Raw genomic sequence first — 21,957 nt, forward strand, 5'->3', positions numbered from 1 at the left:
CTGTCAACTCCACTTCCCTAGTGTTCTTACTTGGCTCTCAGAATTCCTCAAGAGCCATGTAGATATTTCTGTTTTTTGTGGCTGTACTGTTCTGAATGTCCCAGGCGGGGTCTCCTAATGACTTTAACCTGTTGTTCCCTGAGCCTTTTGCTTCTTTCTTTTCTGAGGAGTCAAACTACAACTCAGAAGAGCTTTTGGCCATCTGTGCTGCCCACAGTGTGATCTGGCAAAGGGCAAGTTGGGAGGGGACCTCTGTCCTGTGATGGATACAAACCTCACCCAGTTAGATATGAGCACTCTGATAAACGCTGCTGAATCTTCCAGCATTTTTGCCATGAGTTTCAGTTTCCCTGGCCTCAGTGAGTGAGTATAGCTGATGGAGGGGATGTAAACCTTTTGGGTGTCCCTGCTTGGCCTATACCCCTCTGGGGATGCCCCCCTATTCCCTGTGTGAACTACACGACAGTAAGTCCTTAGCCCCAGCTTGTGCTGGGATGGCTGATCCCATTAGCTGAGCAGGGATCACTCCTCCTCACCTCTCTCCCCCCTTCCCTTTTCTCTCTTTCTGGAATCTGAGACATGTCCAGACTAGGGTTCAGTCAATGTTAGCTGCATGAACTTGTGTGGATATGTCAAGTGGACATCACGTGTAGGCTAAAGCTTGGAAACAACAGGTAACTTGTTTACAGGCCCAGTCTGGAGCCAGGAGTAAACCTTGACCAGCAACCGTCCAGGTCAGCTTCGCAAACTCTGCCACTTCACTGGGTTGTAAATTTGGGGGCATTGGGGCATTCTGGAGGGATTTTCTTTTCAAGTTCTCGGTGGAGGGGGAAGCTGGAGCAAGCTTTTACCTTAGTATAGGCCTATGCTTAATTAAAAGTATTTCTCAAAAAAATATAACTAATCTTTTAGCTGAGTTGATGTCACCATGAGTGAGTTCTGAGCTGCTGCCACACTGGCCCCAGTTTGGGAACCAAGGTGTTTGCCCAGCTCTCTGACCACGCATAGGAGAGAAGCAGCCCTAAGAAAGGCGGGGCCTTTCCTCACATCTTGCCCTCCTTTTTCTAATGTGCAAACTCAGGGTTTGTGGTACAGCCCTGCAGGGAGGATCCACAGCCTGAAGGTGAAGAAGGCGTTTAGTAAAGTGCCTGAAAAACAAACCCCTAAGAGCAAAGGGGTTCTCTCATCTCAGACTTTCCTCCTCCGCTCTGTCTTCCGCCCCCACTCCCCGCCCCGCCAGCGCCGAGATCCGGGAACTTAAACCTGCACCAGCCCGTTCGTACCGGAAGCCGGGAGCCGGCGCCGGCGCGGCGCTCGCGGTCACGTGTCGGGCCGGATCCCGCGTCCTCAGCCCCGCAGCTGGTAACCGCGCGCCGCCCCGCGTGGCCGCGCCCTCCCGGGGTCGTGGCGGCCCGCCTTCCCGAACTTGGGAGCTCCGCGGCCGGGTTCAGCCCGGACCCCGGCGGGCTGCCCGATCCTAGAAGGTCTAGGCTGGACTTGGAGGAACCCGGGAGGGGGTGGGTTTCCGACGCTTTGCTCCTTCCGCAGGGCTGGGCCGGTCTCCCTCTGAAACCGAGAAGGCCGCGGCTGGGAGTGGAGCTTCAGGCCCCTGCGGATTTAGACCGCCCTCCTCGGCCTCAGGACGGGTGGCGGTGACCTTAGATGGCCCTGAACCGGCCTCCATCTCAGGGGCGCAGTTAGCCTGTAAGATCTGAGAAAAATCTTTTCCATCTCCCTGAGCCAGCAAGGGAGTCTTTCCTCAAATGTCCCTTCCCCCTACCCCAGTTTTCGGTGACCTGTCCTGTTTCTCTTTTTATCCCTTTTATTGGTCAGACATTTTCCCATTGTGTCCACTCTGGAATAGGGTCCAGAAAAGTTACAAGGGAGAACTACTGATATTAAACCCTAGAGGTAACAGTCTAGACCCCATCCAATGCTTGGAGCCCCTCAGACAGCTTGGAGTCCAAAAAAAGGGCTGGCTTTTCTTCCTGCACTTCACAATCTCTTGAAGCCGGTAATTCTGCCTCTAGGCCGCCCTATTTCATGCCTTTACGTTGAACCCAACAATGTGTATCTCTTTGTAGGTTTGTGCTTCTGGCCTGGGAATGCTTCCTCTGGTAGTCATTGGATAGAGCAGGGACAGTCCTTTCCCCTGTGGAGACCATGAGTCTGTGTGCTAATTAGGCCACATCCTTACACAGATACATGCAGCACCCCAACTAGCCCCTCTCTTTTGTTCCTAGGCAGCTTGGCCACATCCTCCTTCCCCAGTGCCCCAGTGTGATCACCTAGTCCCCTCCATCCAGGGAAGGGCATTCCAGAAAGCCTTTCTTTTGCTGTTCCTTACAGTCCTGGCTGCCCCTGTCCTCAACCCCTGCAGCAGTTCCTTTGGCAGCTCAGTTATAGCATTTGTTTTAGTCTGATCCCATGAAGTGACCTGGTTAAACCTTCTAGAATCCTGTTACTCCAGGGTCTGGGGCAGTTACGTTTGCTCTAAATCTTACCATAAAATAGAATCGCAGAAATCCCTCTCTTTGGAGGAACTGGAGGCCCTGCCAGCCCCTTCCCCCTACTCTGGTTCTCTATTATTAATAGTGTGCCTGCTTTCCCTACCCACTGCAGTTGGCTTTTGGTGTTACCTTGATTTAATTTCTCAGACATGGACTTTTATACAGCGTGACCTTATTTCCCAGTTTGTGGGAGGCAGTTCTGGCTTATACCTATTGTCCCACACAGCAGTATCTCCTTTAAGTTTCAAAAGGTTTGAAACTTTATTCATTTATTTTTTGAGACAGTCTCTCACTTTGTCACCCTCCGTAGAGTGCTGTGATGTCTTAGCTCACAGCAGCTATGACATCTTGGATTCAAGTGATTCTCTTGCCTCAGCCTTCCAAGTAGCTGGGACTACAGGCCCTCCTATTTTTAGAGATGAGGTCTCGATCTTGCTCAGGCTGGTCTTGAATCTTTGAGCTCAGGTTAATCCACCTGCCTTGGCCTCCCAGAGTGCTAGGATTATAAACATGAGTCACTGCACACGGCCTTTAAAAGGACTCGGGTCCTCAAATTACAGCCTGCGGGCCACGTGAGGCGGTGTGATTCTATTTGTTCCCGTTTTGTTTTTTTACTTCAAAATAAGATGTGCAGTGTGCATAGGAATTTTTCCATAGTTGTTTTTTTTTTAAACTATAGTCCGGCTCTCCGACGGTCTGAGGGAAAGTAAACTGGCCCCCTGTTTAAAAAGTTCGAGGACCCCTCATTTAGACAGTTAAGTTTGTCTCTGACTCTAAATTGGATACACTTGTATTTGTGGGCAGGGAAGTGGCTCATGGCAGCTCATGTAGGATTTGCACTGGCTCATGGGGGCAGAGCCATGGCCCAGGAAACCAGAATTCCTTCAGGTTAATGCTAGCTCATATCCTACTTATGGGTGAAGAACTTTAGGTGGCTTTACTCTCAGAGGGCAGGGATTCCCCTCCTGCCCTGACACAGGAGAGTCCAGGCTGGTAATGAGAGCTCTGTCTAGTCACATTCATCCCCAGGGTACTGTGGGCTTCAAAACCAGAACCCCTAAATTCACCATCATAATCCAGGGAAAGGCATTCAGAGATCAAGCACAGCTCCTTGACATGGCATGTGGCTCCTAGGAACCTAACTGTTGTGGTAGTGTGACCAAAGTTAGGCCCGGGGTGCCCTGGGACTCCCCCCACTCAATGAACCAGAGAGCTCTGAGTCCATGCAGGGCAGTTAGCTACAGCTGGAGAGTTTTAAGGGCAGCATATCAGCACTTCTAACTATCCTCGTAGGGTTAGGCTGAGATGTAGGGTACTGGTTATTGACTAAGATAATCAACCATCCCAGTTCGCCTGGGATTGAGAGGTTTCCTGGGACTTTGCACGAGTTTTAAAACCAGAAGTCCCAGGAAGACAGGGATGAGTTAGTCACTCTATTCTAAGCCCTGGCTGTGTGTTAGACTCACTTGAGGAGCCTCTCCCTTAGACAATAACTTAATTGATCCAGGTAGGATGTCAGGTAGGTGTTTTTTTTAAAGCTCCCAAACTGATTTCAATAAAACTGTTTTTCAACCCTTTTTCATCTGATGGTAACTTGAACCTACAGTTAAACTTCCACAGCACACTTAGATTATGTTGATCCAAAAAAAAAAAAAAAAAAGTGGGGCAGCATCTGTGGCTCAAAGGAGTAGGGCGCTGGCCCCCTATGACAGAGGTGGCGGGTTCAAACCCAGCCCTGGCCAAAAACTGCACCAAAAAAAATAAATAAATAAAAAATAAAAAAAGAATATACTTGCTGTGCTTTGAACTTTCAAAAATAATTTAATTAGGGTGGCGCCTGTGGCTCTAAGGAGTAGGGTGCCGGCCCCATATGCCGGAGGTGGCCTGTTCAAACCCAGCCCTGGCCAAAAACTGCAAAAAAAAAGAAAAAAAATTTAATTAATGATCTTTTAAGATTTTTGTGGCATACCTAAGATCCTTTCACGGCACACCAGTGTGCTACGGCACCCTGGGTGAAAATCACCACATAAACTATCAAGAATTGAGAACTATTAGGTCGTAGGCAATGTCCCTAAATAACCACTGAAGGCAGTTATTTTTTGAGAAGTGGACTCAGTCATGTCTCAAAGTGGGGTATGACCAGGTATGTCAGTTTTCTCCTTATCAAGAGGGATGTTATAATGGTGGTCTTCTACTATAGCTATGTTCTTTCCCCACCCTGAGGCCTCCTTTTTCACCACTGAGGACCAAGCTTTCTGATTTCCCAGCATGCTCCAGTACCCACTCCCACTAGGTAGTAGATCCACACCTTGCAGGTGTTTCTCCATGGAAGTTTCTTTTATCTGAATGTTTACTGGCTCTATTTCCTCTTTCTTTCCCTCTTTAGCCCATTTTGCACAATCTTTCATTTCCATTGCTTTCAAGGTCATTCAATGGAATGGCCTCGTTTGGATTGGAGGGGTCATGATTTGCACAGTCACAGAAGAAGCTGGTATGAGATTTGAGACAGGGCTCCCATCCCCAGGTCTGGGACATGTGTGCTTCATCCTCATCCCAGGGGATGTAGGAGCTTGGAGACCACGTGCCCTTGGGACTATCCCCTCTGTAGGCTTCCAGGATCATGTGGTACGTCAGCACCCGGGGCATGGTCCCCCGGGTCAACTTTGAGGGGGCCCTCTTCTCTGGCTATGCATCAGATGGGGGCCTCTTCATGCCGGAAGAGCTCCCACAGCTGGACAAAGAGACCCTGAGTCAGTGGAGCACACTTTCCTACCCTGGCCTGGTGAAGGAGCTGTGCGCCCTCTACATTGGCCCTGAGCTCATTCCAAGAGATGACTTAAACGGTGAGCACCCCAACTCCTACTTCCACTCCGCCAGCCTCTGCCAGCTAACTCCTCACAGAGTTATAAATTTATCACTCAACTCCTAGGAAATCTTTGGTCACATTTTCAAACTTTGGGGTTTTTTTCCTGACTGAAGACTCCCAGAATTGAAAGTGTTCTGAAAGAGTTCATCTACTCCAGCAGCCACTTCCAGAGAAATGAATGATGAAATGATCTGCAGAGAATTTTTCCCCTTTAGTTTATTACTAGTTTTTTCTTTCTTTCCTTTTTTTTTTTTTTTTGTAGAGACAGAGTCTCACTTTATGGCCCTCGGTAGAGTGCCGTGGCCTCACACAGCTCACAGCAACCTCCAGTTCCTGGGCTTACGCGATTCTCTTGCCTCAGCCTCCCGAGTAGCTGGGACTACAGGCGCCCGCCACAACGCCCGGCTATTTTTTGGTTGCAGTTCGGCCAGGGCCGGGTTGGAACCCGCCACCCTCGGTATATGGGGCTGGTGCCCTACTCACTGAACCACAGGCGCCGCCCCCCTTTAGTTTATTTTTTAAAACAAATCTCTTCAAGCCTAGGGATTTCTCTTTCTTTCTTTCCCTTCCTTTGTTCCTTCCTTTTTTTATTTCCTTTCTTACTTTCTTTCCCTTCCTCCCTACCTCCCTTTCTCCCTTCCTTCCTTTCTTCTTTTTTGTTGTTGTTGCAGTTGTCATTGTTGTTCAGCTGGCCTAGGCTAGGCCAGCTCTAGTGTATGTGGTTGGTGCCCTAGCCTCTGAGCTACAGGGCCGAGCCAAGTCTAGGGATTTCATAATCATTCTTGAGTGGCTTGAATGTTGGGGTGTTTCCTTCCTGTATGTAAAACACCTAAACCCCCTGATGGCTGTTTTATTTCCTTGAATGGTAATTCCAGAAAGGACTTTGAGAGTATTCTGGGACAGCTTGTTTTAAACTGTAGTGTGCCTAGATGGATTCCCCTGGAATCTTGTTAAAATACAGATTCTGATTCAGCAGGTTTGATGTGGACCTGTGAATTCTGCACACCTATCAAGTGTTCAGATAGTACTGTTTCAGCTGGTCCATCGACCACACTTTAAATAGCAGGAATAAAATCCATAATGTAATGGTGGGTGTTTTGGGTTGAGGAGGAGAAAGGACCTCTCAAAATGTGGTCCGGGGGCCAGCACTTGTTTGAAGCCTCGGGTTCCCTCAGACCTGCTGAACAAAACTGCATTTAACAAGATCCCAGATGCTTGGTTTGCCAGCGAAAGTTTGAGAAGCTCTGCTTTGGACTGCTCTGCCTTGGGTAGGATTGCATATTAACCATGAAAAGTTCTGCCATCACAAGTGTGAGAATTAATAAGGCAAGATACAAAAAACTCGTTATCTTTAGGAAGGATAATTAGAAGACATGAGACATTGATTAGTTATAAAACTACTTAATTGACTGTGTTGGAATAAGTGCTCACAAGAAATTCAAACACTGAAGAAGTGTATAAAGAAAAATGGAAGTCTTTTAGTACCAGTTCTGATCTCTGGAGAAACCACTGTGAGGAAATCTATGAAACACCTTGGCGCATGTCTTTCTAGACTTTTCTTTTAGGTTTATACAGTTATATTTATGAAGGGTATCACTTAAGATGAAAATTTTTGGTCTTTTTAATCTAGTAGCAAGATTTTAAATTCCAAAGTGTTCAAGAGACAGAGAGAGAACTTGAGGGAAGAGATTGTGCCCTTCATCTGCTGTCTAATCCCCCCACCCACACAGATCTGATTGACCGAGCCTTCAGCAGATTCCGCCACAAAGACGTGGTCCATCTGTCCAGGTTGAAGAATGGGCTGAATGTGTTGGAGCTGTGGCATGGAGTCACATATGCATTCAAGGACCTGTCCCTGAGCTGCACAGCACAGTTTCTGCAGTACTTCCTTGAGAAGAGGGAGAAGCATATCACTGTGGTTGTAGGTGGGTGTTGTGGGAGTGTGTGGAGCCCCGTAATGCCCCAGTTGCAGGGTGTCCACTTTCAGGACACCGTCCGTTGAGCTGCTCAGGGACGGTGCTATTGGCTCTTATAGAGCAGCGATCCTAACCTTTTCCTGTGCCATGATCCCCTTGTTAGTCTGATGCATCTTTTTCAGAAATATTGTTTTTAACCAGTATTCTGGATTTTATCTGTGGATCCATGGACTTCAGGTTACATGTTGCTGCATTTGGCAATAATGCTTTTAGGCAGTGGCTCTCAACCTTCTAATGCCATGGCCCTTTAATACAGTTCCTGTGGGTCGTGACCCACAGGTTGAGAACCGCTGCGTTAAGGGCTATTCCCCCACCCATCCCCTTGGTTCCCATCCAGGAACGTCTGGGGACACAGGGAGTGCTGCCATTGAGAGTGTTCAAGGGGCAAAGAATGTGGACATCATCATTCTGCTGCCCAAAGGTCACTGCTCAAAGATTCAGGAGCTCCAGATGACAACAGTGCTGAAAGAGAACGTCCATGTGTTTGCAGGTGGGTACTGAAGGAGAGGCTCTAGGGATAGCATGGTCCTGTCTTAATTGGGTTTGTTTTGGGAGCTGTGCTGGGGCAAAGTGCTCAATTAACTAGCTGATCATCATCCTTCCTTCATCAGTCATATTTTGAGGTTGGTATATATGCCTTGGCTTAACTCTAGGCAGGCTTCTGGCTATACAGTCTCATAAATTATTGGAAATAATACATGCATAAACCAATACTAAATGTACAACATAGGAAATGGCAGGTTAAAAACCATACCCCAAAGAATTCCACCTCCACGCAGGTTCAGCATGTTGGTATCATGTATGGAGGCAGCCACTCAGAGCCAGCCTAAGCCAGGTGACCTGGGGTTTGTTCTAGGGCACTGAATTTTGTACACCAACATGTACACCAACATGTTAAATAATTATTTTAAGAGAAGGTGTTATTATGTGTTGATAGTCCATTTTCTCGCTTACAGAATAGAAACAGCTAAGCCATGCATTTGGTCAGCAGGCCTAAGTATTTAAAATAGGAAGGTACAGCACTACCCATCACAAGTTACACCCCCTCCTGAACCACATCATGAGAATCATTACACTTCGTGTTTGGAGGAGAAAGGCAGAAACCATCTCCTTTAATGCAAGGCCATCTGTTCTGAATGGGTTTCATCTTTATGGGGATAGAGAATGGAGAGAGACTGGATGGGTATGGATGGAGCTGTACGTTCTTATTTCTACTTCTCACAGCCCCAAGGTGGGGCTTTGTACACTGTAGCCTTGGGCAAGCTGTCCAGGTGGCCTGGTTTGGTTTGATCACTTACCTGGGAGGATGGGAAAAAAAGGCAGAAAATATTCCTTCTACAACTGTCCTGCTCTCCTGTTAAAATTCTGTGGAGGATGTTTTTATACATAAGTCATTATGGGAAGTTTTGAGACAGACTGTATTATGGTCCAATATTTCAGTTCCAAGAAATACAGTTAACAGCATCCTTTCTGATTCACCTGTGTAAGTTTCTACATGCTCAGCTTACTGGTGTTGCTGAGAGAGCTTCAGTTGTTTCCATTCACACAGATTTTACATTTCTTGATTATTGTGTATCTCAAAACTTTTGTAATGACCCATGTAGAACATCAACTTACAGTGAAAACAAACCTTAACCCATGGGAGTAGCATAAATAAAATCCTTTGTTGAGTTATTCAAGAGTAAGCAAAAATCCCCCTCCATTCTGTTCTTTTAGCAAGCGCATACACATTCCAGTGAAAAGTTCATGGTTTACCTAATACAGATGTTGCCATTATCAGGCTGAATTTTGCCGTGGTTATTGCACAAAGTATAGGCTCCCAAGGGTCCCTGTTATACCCCAAGCACCAAAATTTCTAGTTATGGATTGTCTTTTCCTAAAATCAAAACAGAGAATAGTTTTTTGTACTATCATCCTACCCACTACTCCCTACTTGGTTCCCAGACCCAAGAGTGTGAATGGAAGCATAGGTTAGAGGATGATGCCCATTTATAAAATGGTGGCAGAAATGTGGGTGATGATGAGTGCAATTTATTGTAAATGTGGTATTTCTGGAGCCAAAGGTGTTTCTGTTCTGTATATGTTCTGAACTTCAAGAAAATAAGGCAGCAGACTTTAAAGAAATTAGTTTTGTTTATAAGCAGCACTGTTCAAATTCTTCCTTTCCTTTCTGGAGCCTTCTGGTTTGGTTTCAAGGAGCCTTTCTGGTTTTGTTCAGGAGGTAACAGCAAATATGTGTTTTCCCGTAGACTGGTGAACCCAGGATGGGCCACCTGGCTTATTGTGTGTGAACACTGATTTGGTTTATAAAGTCATTAATTTCCATATGCATTGTATATGTTGTTCTTCTTAAGCACAGAATAATCAGGAAGTGCTAGGTATTTACTGATTATATTATCTGGGAGCTTTTGGCTAAAAGTAACAGAAAATCCAACTCAGACCAGCATAAACTAGAGTATTTTCCAGCTTCTTTAACTGGAAGTCTGGAGATGGGATGAGATCCCAGCCAACCCTAACCTTAAGGGACTGTCAGGCACTGAGTGGCTTGGTCCTGGCAAAGGAATGGGATCACCAGGAAGGGCTCAGGGTTCGCATGTGGTTCTAGAGTCAGTCCTCCAGCCTTGTTGCTGCTACATGATGGTGAAGGGCAGAGTGGTTAACAACCTTAATACCTACTCTGGCATTTTCATGGATACTCTGGTACTTCCCCCAGCAAACTTCACTCCTCTCCCACCCATAAATTTACCCGGTAATTCAGCCATAAATTAAGCTGACCTACATACCCAGCTTCAGGGAGGAGAAGTCTGCTCCTCAAGCTTACCTGCCACAGAGGAGCAGAAAGCAGAACACCCACCCATATGATCTAAGTGAGGGTGGGGCCAGACCACAGGGGTATGGTGACTGCTTCCACCCTGACCCCTGATCACCATCTCACAGCCAGGTACACAGTTCCTCCTGGAGTGGGGGAAGCGGGCATGGAATGCAGAGAGGAATTCTTTCCCCAATATCCCAGAAGGTGGACATTCGATATTTTATATAATGGTAGGAACATTGGAACTGGTTCCGGGTACATTTTCTGTTCTCTCAAAGCTAGGTCAGAATACAGGAATCTGAGATGTGGTTTCTGTCCTCGAGGAGCTTAATATTGAGCCTAGAAAGCCAAGCCAAGCCACATGACAGTAACGACACGAAGGCTGCATGAAAGCCCCAGGGAGATAGCTGAGCCTGGGAAGGTCTTATTGCTGGCAACCTGGGTCCCTCATGCTTCTGACAGCTGCCCTCTCCTCTCTCCTCTGGCAGTGGAGGGAAACAGCGATGAACTTGATGAGCCAATCAAGGCTGTGTTTGCTGATGTGGCTTTTGTCAGGAAGCACCATCTGATGAGCCTGAATTCAATCAACTGGTCCCGGGTCCTCGTGCAAATGGCCCATCACTTCTTTGCTTACTTCCGGTGTGCACCCTCTTTGGACACACACCCTTTACCCGCTGTGGAGGTGGTTGTGCCAACAGGGGCTGCTGGTAACCTTGCAGGTAAGGGGTCCCTGGAGTGCAGATCAGCTTTCCATAAAAATGCCCATGCCCCCAGGCTTCCAGCTGCCTTTTGGCTGCAACTGTGAGGAGGAGGAAGAGGAGTGGTAGCTCTGAAGGTGATGGGAAACCACACAAAGGAAGCTGCCAGCAGACTTCCCTCCTGACTTCCTGGGGGGACATTCTGGCCCCTTGCTGCTGAGGGGAGTGATAGGTTAACCCTGATGTGCTCCAGCAACCTGATCTGATGCACCTGCTGGCTCAGCAGAGGGTGGAGGGGCAAGGTCAAGGGTCAGTTGCTGTGCCCAGTTGGCAGTACCGTGGATCAGAAATACGGACTTCACTCCCAGCCCCTGCCAGCTGTATTGTGAAGGCAGGTGTCTCAACTGGCATCTGTGTTCCTGCTCCTGGACATACCTCCCAGACACCTTGTGAGGTGGGAAGAGTTCTGGACTTAGGGTTCTGGCTCCAGTTCTGTACTGTAGTAGCTGAATGGCTGTGGGACAATCTTTAGACTCAACCCCTTAGCTATAAAAAGGAGATGGGGTCACTTATCATATCTCTCAGGACTGCTGTGTGGAGCAAATAAGGTCCTTGTATGCGTGTGAACTTTGTAGGGGTAAAGTGCTGTACAGCCACGTGGCATTAAAATGATTTCCTCTGATAATTAACATTTATCAAGCACTTAACTATGCTGGCACTGTCCTAAGTGCTTTTCATGTATTAACTCATTTAATCCTCACTTGAACCTTTGAGGAGGACAAAACTATCATTTCATTTTGTTATGAGGAAATGAAGGCACGGAGAAGGTGGTCAGCATGTGCTGGTTACCAGCTGGTTGGTGGCACAGCCAGGATTACAGCCCAGGCAGTCTGGCTGCAAAGCCTGCTCCTGGCCGCTCACCAGGCTAGTGGGCCTTGCTTCTGATGGATCGCCTTCTTCACTGCCCTGGGTGAAGCCCACTCTGCTCCCATTCTACATCATGCTGCCAGTGGCCCTCTGTGGCCCAGAGCCTGGCCTAAAATAAACACACAGTCAGCATTTGCCAAGGGTGTTCCTGCTCTGGCAGGAACCAGCTGTTTGATTTTAAGATCCTCCTGAGCCTCCTTTCTCCTGTCATGTGAGAATATCATTACATTTTCATGAGGATTGAGTAATATGAATGAGAAAGTACTTTGGAAAGTAAGAGAGATAGGCTTGGCGCCTGTGGCTCAAGTGGCTAAGGCGTCAGCCACATACACTGAGCTGGCCAGTTCGAATCCAGCCTGGGTCCGCCAAACAATGATGGCTGCAACCAAAAAAAAAAAAAAAAAGAAATAGCTACTTAGGAGGCGGAGGCAGGAGAATCGCTTGAGCCCAGGAGTTGGAGGTTGCTGTGAGCCGTAATGCCACGGCACTCTACCCAGGGTGACAGCTCTAGGCTCTATCTCCAAAAAAAAAGAGAGAGAGATAGAGGGTGGTTATCTCCAAGTCCACTTAACCTACTCACCAGAGATGAGCCCCTCATGAAAGTGCTATATGTAAATCCTTCCTGAGCTCTGGGACATTTCTGGGCTCTACATGTCTCAGGAGGAGGAATTCCTTATTTGTTTCATGGAAAGAATTGTTGTCTGGGTGCTGCTCCACCCTCCCTCGGTGCCGCTGTACAAAACACAGTCTGAAGCCATTGGCTCCGAGTGGCTGGACCCAGGATGAGAGCATGTAGTCTGGACCTAGGTGTGTCTTGAATACTGACTCTGCCATGCTTAGCAGAGTCACACAGGTGTAAAATTCAGTGGTTTTTAGTATATGCACAGACTTGTGTAATCATTTAAGGTGTAAAATTCAGTGGTTTTTAGTATATGCACAGACTTGTGTAATCATCAAGACAATTTTAGAACATTTACATCACCCTAAAAAGAAACTCTGTACCCATCAGCAGTTTATTCTCATTTCCCCTCAAAATAGTTGGTCCACAAGCCCTGAACAACCGTGAATCTATTTTGTCTCATCGGTTTTCCTATTCTAGACGTTCATATAAATAGAATCATACAGTATGTGGTCTTTTGTGTCGGCTTCTTTCACTTTACATATTTTTTCGAGGTGTATCCACGTGGTATGTCAGCACTTATGTTTTTGTATGGATATACCACATTTTGTTTTCACTTTGTTGGTTGATGGACATTTGGATTATTTCAAATTTGTGACTGTTATGGACGATGCTGCTATGAACATTTGTGTATATGTTTTGTGTAGACATATGTTTTTTATTTCTTTTGTATATATAATAAGGAATGAACTTGCTGGGTGTTTTTTTTTTTTTTTTTGTAGAGACAGAGTCTCACTTTATGGCCCTCGGTAGAGTGCCGTGGCGTCACACGGCTCACAGCAACCTCCAACTCCTGGGCTTACGCGATTCTCTTGCCTCAGCCTCCCGAGTAGCTGGGACTACAGTTGCCCGCCACAACGCCCGGCTACTTAACTTGCTGGGTGTTATACTAACCACATGTTTAACGTTTTTGAGGAACTGCCAGACTGTTTTCCAGAGTGGTGAACTATTTTATGTCACCACCAGCAATTCAGGATTTTTCTCCATATCCTCACCAATGCTTTTTATTATCTTTTATGGTTCTCGCCACACTAACGTGTGTGAAATGGTATCTCATCATGGTTTTGTCTCATATTTCATCACTAAAGATGTTGAATCAGGTGTACCTACCCAAATAGACCTGCCCCGCCCAGGTGTGGTCAGGTTCATGACCTGCCCAGGAAGGGTCAGACTCATGTCTCTCCCAGGAAATACGAATGCTGCCAGTTGCTGCCCTCCCTAACCCTTTAAATTCCTATCTGCCATAACCCACGTGTGGAATTCCTTTCTTGATTTCAGGTGGAAATAAAGACCACATTATTTCTACAGAACAGGGATTGCCATTTTCCTTTGTTTCACGCCTTGGAATAATCTTTCTTCCTTGGGTCTAGAACCTTTCACTTCATGTGCTCATTGGCCATTTGTGTATCTTTTTTTTTTTTTTTTTTTTGAGTAGACAGAGCAAGCTCACAGTCCATTGCCTAGTGCCAAATTTCTGCTTAATATTGCTTTCTCAAATAGAGAACATATCAGATATTAAACTGATAAGAACAGATACTACACTTGATCTCAGCCAAGAGGCTGAGAGGCAATAACAAGTGTCTTAGCCCTCCCCCATCCTTTTTTCTTTCTCTCATCTTAGTTCGTGGTGAGAAACCTCTTTTTTTTTTTTGAGACAGAGCCTCAAGCTGTTGCCCTGGGTAGAGTGCAGTGGCATCACAGCTCGCAGCAACCTCCAACTCCTGGGCTCAAGCAATTCTCCTGCCTCCGCCTCCCAAGTAGCTGGGACTACAGGCGCCCGCCACAGCCATTATTGTTGTTTGGAGGGCCCACGCTGGATTCAAACCCGCCAGCTCAGGTGTATGTGGCTGGAGCTTTAGCTGCTTGAGCCACAGGCACTGGGCCCATTTGTATATCTTCTTTGAAGGAATGTCTATTTAAATCCTTTGCCCATTTCTTTTTTTTTTTTTTTTTGAGATAAGAGTTTCACTTTGTTGCCCTTGTTGACATCATAGCTCACAGCAACCTCAAACTCTTAGACTCAAGCAGTCATCTTGCCTCAGCCTCCCAAGTAGCTGGGACTACAAGCACCTACCACAATACCTGGCTGTTTTTAGAGATGGAGTCTTGCTCTTGCTCAGTCTGGTCTTGAACTCCTGAGTCCAAGCAGTCCACCCACTTCAGCCTCCCAGAGTGCTAGGATTATAGGCGTGACACTGCACATGGCCCTTTTGTCCATTTTTTAATTGGCTTGTTTATATTTTTATTGTTGAATTGTAGGTATAAGTTCCTTATAGATACATGATTTACACATATTTTTTCTCAGTCTATTAGTTGCCTTTTCACTTTCCTGACAGTGTCCTTTTTGAAACACAAGCTTCAAAAGCATAAAAGTATCTTAATTTTATGAAGCCAAATTTACTTTTTTTCTTTTTGCTTTATTTAAAAAAAATACAAACAAAAAAAACACTGTTCCCCTCTTCTTTTGTTTTAAGCTGGGTGTATTGCTCAGAAAATGGGCCTGCCCATCCGCCTGGTCGTGGCAGTGAACCGCAATGACATCATCCACAGGACTGTCCAGCGGGGGGACTTCTCTATGTCTGAGGCTGTCACACCAACCTTGGCATCAGCTATGGACATTCAGGTGGGCAGATCTGGCCCAAGTGCTGGTTGGGTGGGCCTGGACACAGGCTGAGGTTGGCGTGTACCCTGAAACTCTGCTTTTCTGCCCAGATGCCCTACAACATGGAGAGGATCTTCTGGCTATTCTCTGGCTCTGACAGCCAGGCGACGAGAATCCTCATGGAGCAGTTTGAAAGGACCCAAAGTCTGAATCTACCCGAGGAGTTGCACAGCAAGGTCAGTCACTATCTGTATACCACAGAGGAAGAGAAGGGGCAGCCACACAGCTGACTTGGGGTGTGGAAGTCCGGCCAGGGAAGAGGACACTTGTTTCTTGAGCACCTACTGTGTGCCAGGCACCTGTTGTAGTCACATTACATGGATGAGGAGAGGCAGCAGAGTGCATGGTTTACAGTCATATGGGCTCAATCCCAAACAAGCTGTGAGACATTGGGCCGGTTTCTTAAACTCAGTTTCCTCATCTGTAAGATGTGGATAATAAGAATGCCTACCTCACAGAATTCTTGGGTGAGTTAAGTCAAATAATACGTATGAGGCACTTTGCATACTGCCTAGTAATATTGGGTTTAGCACATTATTATTATTTTTACATATTATTGTTGTTTATTTCCAGTGATTGTGACAACTGGAAGTCATTTTGTTCGTCCAGTATGACCAGAAACCATTCACTGTTCCTGATGAGCTTTTTCCCTTTTTCTTTCTTCCTTTCCTTCTTTCCTTTCTTCCTTCTGAGAAATTTAATTTCTTTTCACTCATAGGAATCTCATTACTACTTTTATTTAAAGAAAAATATGATTTTTGAAGGTGCCTTTAAGTTTTCCTACCATATTCCCACTGAGTAGCCATCCAGACTGTGCATATCTCCAGTGACGAGGATATCATACAAGGATGATACCAGCCTAACCATTCCAAAGGTCTTTATGTTGAGCTAGAATCTGCTCCTTCTAGCTTGCAGAGTCTAATTCCACTTCCAAATTTTTTCCATATTTGAAGAGAATCCACATTTACTAACTTAGTCTTTTCATTTTCTTTAGCTGTCCATTACATGACATAATTTTGCATGGTCAATGTCTACCTTAACAAATTGTTCTCAAAACTGTATGCAGTTCTCTAGGGTGAGCTGTACCCGTGTAGACTGGAGTGGAATTTCTGTCTTCTGGAATCTGTGCTTCTTGCGATGCAACCAGACATCAGTTTATTTGGTTAGTGGTTTGTGTTGACATTCATATTTCTTCTTCTCATGTAAATGAGGTGCTCAATGAGGACAAACGCCATGTCCACCACTCCTTCATTCTCTCCCTGGCTGTACACATAGGAGATAATTTGCTTGCTGAAATGGCATTCATTCCTTCATTCAAATTATATGTCTACTATGAGCCAGAAACTGGGCTAGGCACTGTGGGTATGGAGACAAACTAAATATATCCATTGTCCTCTGTGAGCTGTCCCTGGGGCAAGTAGCTATGTGAACAATTTGTAACACCTCTCGGTCTCTGTTGCAGCTGAGTATCTGCAGAGTGTTAGGTACATTATAAGCTTGCATTTTCAGAGAATAATCAAACCACGCACACAGCAAAGGAGCATAGAGAAGGGAGACTTCCTCTGGAGGAAGTGGAGAGGCTTCTTGGAGGGGTTGCTGCATGAGCTGGGTAGGAGTTGACAAGAGGGGGCCATGAGACCACACAGCACCAGAGGTGCTTGAGTGCCCTTCGCCTTCTGGGTTGTGTCAGCTTGTTGAACAAGACTGGATACTTATTTGCCGATTCATGACCCAAATCCCAACTAAGTTTATTGACCTAAAACTCAAATGTTCGCTCATCAGGAACACTCGAGTGTTCCCCGGTGCTGTATCCTTCCTCCAAGTTGAATGAATCAGCTTAAAACTAGGAAACTCAGTTTTACTGTGAGCTGAATCTGAGCATTTCACTGGAGTCCCTGCTGTCTGCCTGGCTGTGTGATGTAGAGTGGAGCTTTGGTCATGTTTCTCTGCCTACCTCCAACCGGATTCCCACCCTTCTGACACTGGGGCCCTTCAGCTTTCAGAGTCAGTGACATCTGAATCAGTGTCGGATGAGGCCATCACCAAGACCATGTGCCGCTGCTGGGCCGAGAACCAGTACCTGCTGTGCCCCCACTCAGCCGTGGCCGTGAGCTACCATTACCAGCAGCTGGACAAGCAGCAGCCCAGGTACAGGCTGTGGGGAACTGGGCCACTGGGGGACCCTTTGACTTTTGGAACCCTCCTCTTCTCCTTTTGGGGAGACAGGAATGTGAACAAATGGCTTTAATAGGCTATGGTGGGTGGTGCATGGGACTGTGTCCAGGAGCTGCAGGCCCAAAAGAGGAAGTGTGGCAGATATCCCAGGCACAGTCAGTGCAGAGATGGTGGTTGAACTGCCTCTAACCAGAAAGAGTAGTTTGCCAGGCAGCGTTACAGTCGAGATACATTCAAGGTGCCAGTTTTCTGACTGTGTCTGTCCCCTGTGCCCTGCCCTGCCCCTCACCTTCTGACAGTCTCTCCCCTGGGCCCTGTTCCTTCCCTTCCTCTCCCACCCTCCCCATCACCCTCCCTCAGTCCACTGTCTCACCATCCTGCTCTCACTTGCCCCATCCCTGGCAGTGTTCCCCGGTGCTGTCTGGCCCCTGCCTCTGCAGCCAAGTTCCCAGAAGTTGTCCTGGCTGCCGGGCTGTTCCCTGAGACTCCTGCAGAGATCCTAGCCTTGGATCATAAGGAGACCCGCTGCACCCCCATGAGGAGAGCTGATGACTGGACGCAGATGCTTCGGGACACCATTGAGGACCTAAGCCGGCAGCGAAGGGGTCGTGGCCTGAACTTAGAATAACCAGGCTGGGGTTAGCTTCCCTTAGGCCTCAGACTGCAGGGAGCCGCACTCTCTGAGCTGCCTGTGCACCTTCTTCCCTTAAGAGCAGGCGTAGGAAGTTCTCCGAGATTGCTCCACTGGGTTTGGGGCCAGCTGGCTTTGCTATGTTCCATGGCTTCCCTGTGCTCTGATCGTGGTGGTGCTGAGCCTGTCACCAGGGAGGCTGGATGAGGGGTGTGGGTGGTTGCCGAAGTGCCCCCATTCCCTGCTGGACCTGCTGTATGCGAATATTTCAGGGCCTGCAAATGAAGAGCCTTGGGCACAGGAACAGCCACAGCTCCAGGGTCTTGGGACCCCAGACCTGTGAAGGTGAGGGCCGCTATCCCTAAGCCGGCCTAGGGCTTACAGTCTGTGAGCCTCAGTTGACCAAGCCCCCAGGCCAACTCCAGGGTCCACTGTATCAGAGGCTTCCACCCTGTTGAATGTGGGGAATACCTGGAATAAAGTTCTCTTGCGGTGTGATGGAGGTGCTGCACATCTGGTGGGATGCTATGGTGTGTACACATCTACCTGCTGTGTGGGGTCAGCCCAGTCTTGAGGGGTTGGTACAGCAGACTGGGGCAAGTGGCCCTGGTGGTGGTGGTGGTCGTGGTATCCATAGGGGTTGAGGTAGGGATCAGCAGATCACGGCCTTGTGAGAAAGTGTAGGTGCCAACATGCAAACTGAGCCGAGTTGCCCCTTTACCTGTATATTGAGCACACTGGCAGACCTAGTTATCTGTACTTCTGGGTTTACATCTTGTGTGGCTTGAGGAGAATTTTAGACAAACACAAACACATGGATGTCAACATAAGCCTTGTGCTGTGGAGCCTGGGGACCCCTCTGGAGGGCAGGCAGGCTGGCTTGGGGTGATGCTGCTATCACCACCCTAAGGGCTGCTATGAAAGGACGCCCAGGCATCTGGCTTTCAGAACTCCCTTGTCCTGCCCCGAGGTCTAAAGGAGCTGGTCAGCCAGGGCTGATCTCTGCCTGGCATTCTCCATCAGAATATCCCAGCCTAACATCTTTGCAGTGCCCAGGGACAGAAGGGAAGCGCCTGAGGGTCCCCCCTGCTTGAAACTTGACATTGAAACATAACATTCAATACCAAAAGGGGAAGGAAAGATGCTGAACCCATAGAGAGATGGAAGGAGTATTCTTAGAGGAGTGACTATGATTCTTTACAGGCCGTGGCTGGACAGTTTCTGAGACACATCCACCGTAACAGACACCAATGCAGGCCCCAAAGCCACTTACCCACCAGGGATGACAGGCCCAATGCTTATGGGTCACCATGCTGTCAGAGGCCCATGAAAATGTCTTAATTTCTTTTAAAACTCTGAAAAAATGAGTATAATCCAGCTTGGATTACCTTCATCTTTCTATCAACCCTTTTGTACAATGGAATTTAAAATATATTTTACAGAGGAAGAGATCCATGAAGGCAAAAGTACCAGGGACCCCCAAAGTCATAATGCAGCCCCGACTGCACCTACCATGTGTCAGGGGAGACTATAAAAGTCAGCCCACTGACTCCTGACAGCAACTGTGAAGTAGGTTTATAGATGAAGAAACTGAGTCTCTTGAGAAGCAGACACTTTCCACTGGGTGCAGAGTGGCTGGGACCTGAACCCAGGCATGTGGCCTCAGTTTGGTGTGTAGCTCTCGGCACATACCTCACAGGTAGCCAGTCATGTTCTGGAGGGGCTCGCTCTGCTGTCTGGCTGTCCATCTTTCCTAGGCCCTGGCTCTGCTCCTGGCTTCCTTGTTCCCTTTCTTGGATGGATTTGGGAGTATAGCTGTGCTTCTCTAGGCCCAGTTGGGGCTGCTGCAGGCCTGCTTTCTGTGTCTCTGTCAAGGTCACTGGCACCTGCTGCAGGCAGGCCTGAGCCAGTGGTTCCTTTTGCTGAAGGTCTCAGGGCACGGTTGAAATCACAGGAAAATCCTTGCCCGCTGGATGGTTCTGGGACCTACTAAGCTCTGAGAGGCCACCGCACCTGGGTAGGAACAGCACAAATAGACAAGAAACCTGAGCTTCAGGGTATGCTGGCCAGAGGGAGTCTGGAGGACTGTGGAGAAGGTCAGGAGGGGTACAGTTTGGAGAGGCAGCCACCTCTATAGTACACACATACTGTATGAGTGGAATTGTGTTCCCCTCACCTTCCCACATCCATAAGTTAACTCACAGTATGTCTGAATGTAACTGTTTTTAGAGATGAGGTCTTTAAAAAGGTAACTTTATTAAAATTAAGTCTTTAGGACAGGCCCTAATCCAATATGACTAGGGTTCTTATAAGAAGGGGGAATTTGGAGGCAGATATGCATGTGGGCAGCACTCCCAAGTCAGAGGGAGAGGTTGCTATCTACAAAGCCAAGGAGAAAGGCCTTAGGATGGAACCAGCCCTGATGGCCTCTCGCTCTGAGACTCCCATCCTCCAGAACGGTGAGGAAATAAATTTCTGTTGTTTAAGCCATCCAGTCTGTGGTACTCTGTTATGGCAGCCTTGGCTGACTAATACACACACACCACTACCACCACCACCAGCACCACTTAATGACAATGATCCTGGTATCAAATGAAGTTAGAACCAGGTTAAAATCTTCCTGAGTCAGCCACTTACTGGTAATGTGTTCACGAATAAACCATTTTATCTCTGGGAGCCTTGGTTTCCTTATCTGCTAATAACAATGCAGATGGTCCTCGACTTAGGATGGTTCAACTTATAACTGTTCAATTTTATGATGATGATGGTACAAATGTGATATGCATTTGGTGGAAACAGTACTTTGAATTTTGAATTTTCCTCAGGCTGGTGGTCCCAATATGATACTGTCTGGGGATGCGGGGCAGTGGGCAGAAAGCCCAGCTCAGTCAGCCCTACCATCACAAGGTAAATAGCTGATGCTGGTCAGTGTGGCTTGCAGTCTAATGCAAGTGTTCTGAGCATGGTTAAGGTGAGCAGTTATGTTCAGTAGAGTGGGGGTATTAAGTGCATTTGCAACTTACCATATTTGCAACTTACAAAGGTTCCATTGGGACATAGTTGATAAGGTGAGAAGCATCTGTACTTACTTTGCTGGTTTGGTTTAGAGATTACATGAAATAACATATTTCCAAGTGCTGAACTCTCAAATACATTACAAACAGTTCTTACTATTAATGCAATTACAGCTTGCACCGAACAATTTAGTACTTTTAAGAAGATTAATTTTTGCCAGTTGCTTTGTAAATTAGTCTTATTTTGCCTGTGATGTTATCTTGTCCTTGAGCATAAAGTTCTTTAGTGGTCCCTGCAGTGCTGACACAGTCTGGATGCAGAGTTGGAAGTTGACCTGGTCCAGCCAATGTGCCCAGGATCTGGCACAACAGGACCTGCTAGGATGATTTTAGTAGTGGTGGTTCTGTTAGACAGTTAACCAGATTTATTATTGTATTTTGCAATGGTGATGATGATAGAATGATTCCCTTGCTTGAGCACAAATAATGTGCTGAGCCCTTTTAAACTACTTTCCAGACATTGATTCCCTTAATCCTCATGTATAAGAATGTACTACTAGAATCCCCATTTTAAGTGAAGCTCAGAGAGGTTAGGAAACTTGTCCAAGGCCACACAGCCAGTAAGTGGAGGAAAGATGTGCTGGGTGGAATGTCTGTGAGTGTGACCACTGGGCTGCACTACCGTGTAGGGGGTGGAGGGCACTTTAGGCTTGGGGCCTCCAAGTTCCTTTAAATCAGAGTGTGTGGTGGTCTGAGGCTAAATGGAGAGATGGTGACATCTAAGGGTGGAGGAGAGAGCCTATCATTAGGAGAAGGGCCAGATGCTCTTGGAAGGGGACATGAAGCCAGGAACTTTGGAGGGCACTTCCCCCTCATGGAGCCAGGCTCCTCACTGTGGAGATGGCTGGGAGCACCTGTCTGCTCAGTGGAGGTGTGGTGGGAAGTGTGAGAGTGGTTCTGTGGGGCCTCCAGTGGGGCCACTGGTGGCCGCACTGGAAAGACTCAGA

At 47.2% G+C, this 21,957-nt stretch overlaps 2 protein-coding genes and 1 pseudogene across 13 annotated transcripts in view; 2 read left to right on the forward strand and 1 right to left on the reverse strand.

Annotated features, from left to right (window-relative positions):
• The window catches only part of SMYD1 (SET and MYND domain containing 1), a 227,527-nt gene that overhangs the window by 97,618 nt on the left and 107,952 nt on the right, over window positions 1-21,957 (forward strand). The window lies entirely within an intron of this gene.
• On the forward strand, window positions 1,141-20,509 carry THNSL2 (threonine synthase like 2). Of its 12 annotated transcripts, XM_053588089.1 has the most exons (11): window positions 1,141-1,362; window positions 1,549-1,704; window positions 5,207-5,353; window positions 7,107-7,301; window positions 7,690-7,842; window positions 10,653-10,883; window positions 14,943-15,091; window positions 15,181-15,306; window positions 16,197-16,292; window positions 17,127-17,278; window positions 17,711-20,509. In XM_053588089.1, the coding sequence occupies exons 3-11, from the start codon at window positions 5,221-5,223 to the stop codon at window positions 17,931-17,933; spliced, it is 1,458 nt and encodes a 485-aa protein (XP_053444064.1). In that variant the 5' UTR covers window positions 1,141-1,362; window positions 1,549-1,704; window positions 5,207-5,220; the 3' UTR covers window positions 17,934-20,509. The 12 variants fall into 12 exon arrangements, with proteins under 12 accessions (XP_053444064.1, XP_053444058.1, XP_053444055.1 ...); XM_053588083.1 differs by lacking the exon at window positions 1,549-1,704 and having other exon boundaries at window positions 1,218-1,362; window positions 5,119-5,353; XM_053588080.1 differs by having other exon boundaries at window positions 1,219-1,362; window positions 1,549-5,353.
• On the reverse strand, window positions 13,868-14,040 carry LOC128585320 (uncharacterized; annotated as a pseudogene).

The sequence above is a fragment of the Nycticebus coucang genome, chromosome 4 (genome assembly GCF_027406575.1).
Source record: "Nycticebus coucang isolate mNycCou1 chromosome 4, mNycCou1.pri, whole genome shotgun sequence".
NCBI classification, from domain to species: domain Eukaryota; kingdom Metazoa; phylum Chordata; class Mammalia; order Primates; family Lorisidae; genus Nycticebus; species Nycticebus coucang.

Bases quoted from the DNA above. Each gene is read 5' to 3' on its own strand.
- THNSL2 (XM_053588083.1), top strand. From the start codon at position 5,131: ATGTGGTACGTCAGCACCCGGGGCATGGTCCCCCGGGTCAACTTTGAG. The intron at 7,302-7,689 runs GTGGGTGTTGTG...GTTCCCATCCAG, and splicing joins GCATATCACTGTGGTTGTAG to GAACGTCTGGGGACACAGGG. The intron at 16,293-17,126 runs GTTAGTGGTTTG...GGGGCCCTTCAG, and splicing joins ACCAGACATCAGTTTATTTG to CTTTCAGAGTCAGTGACATC.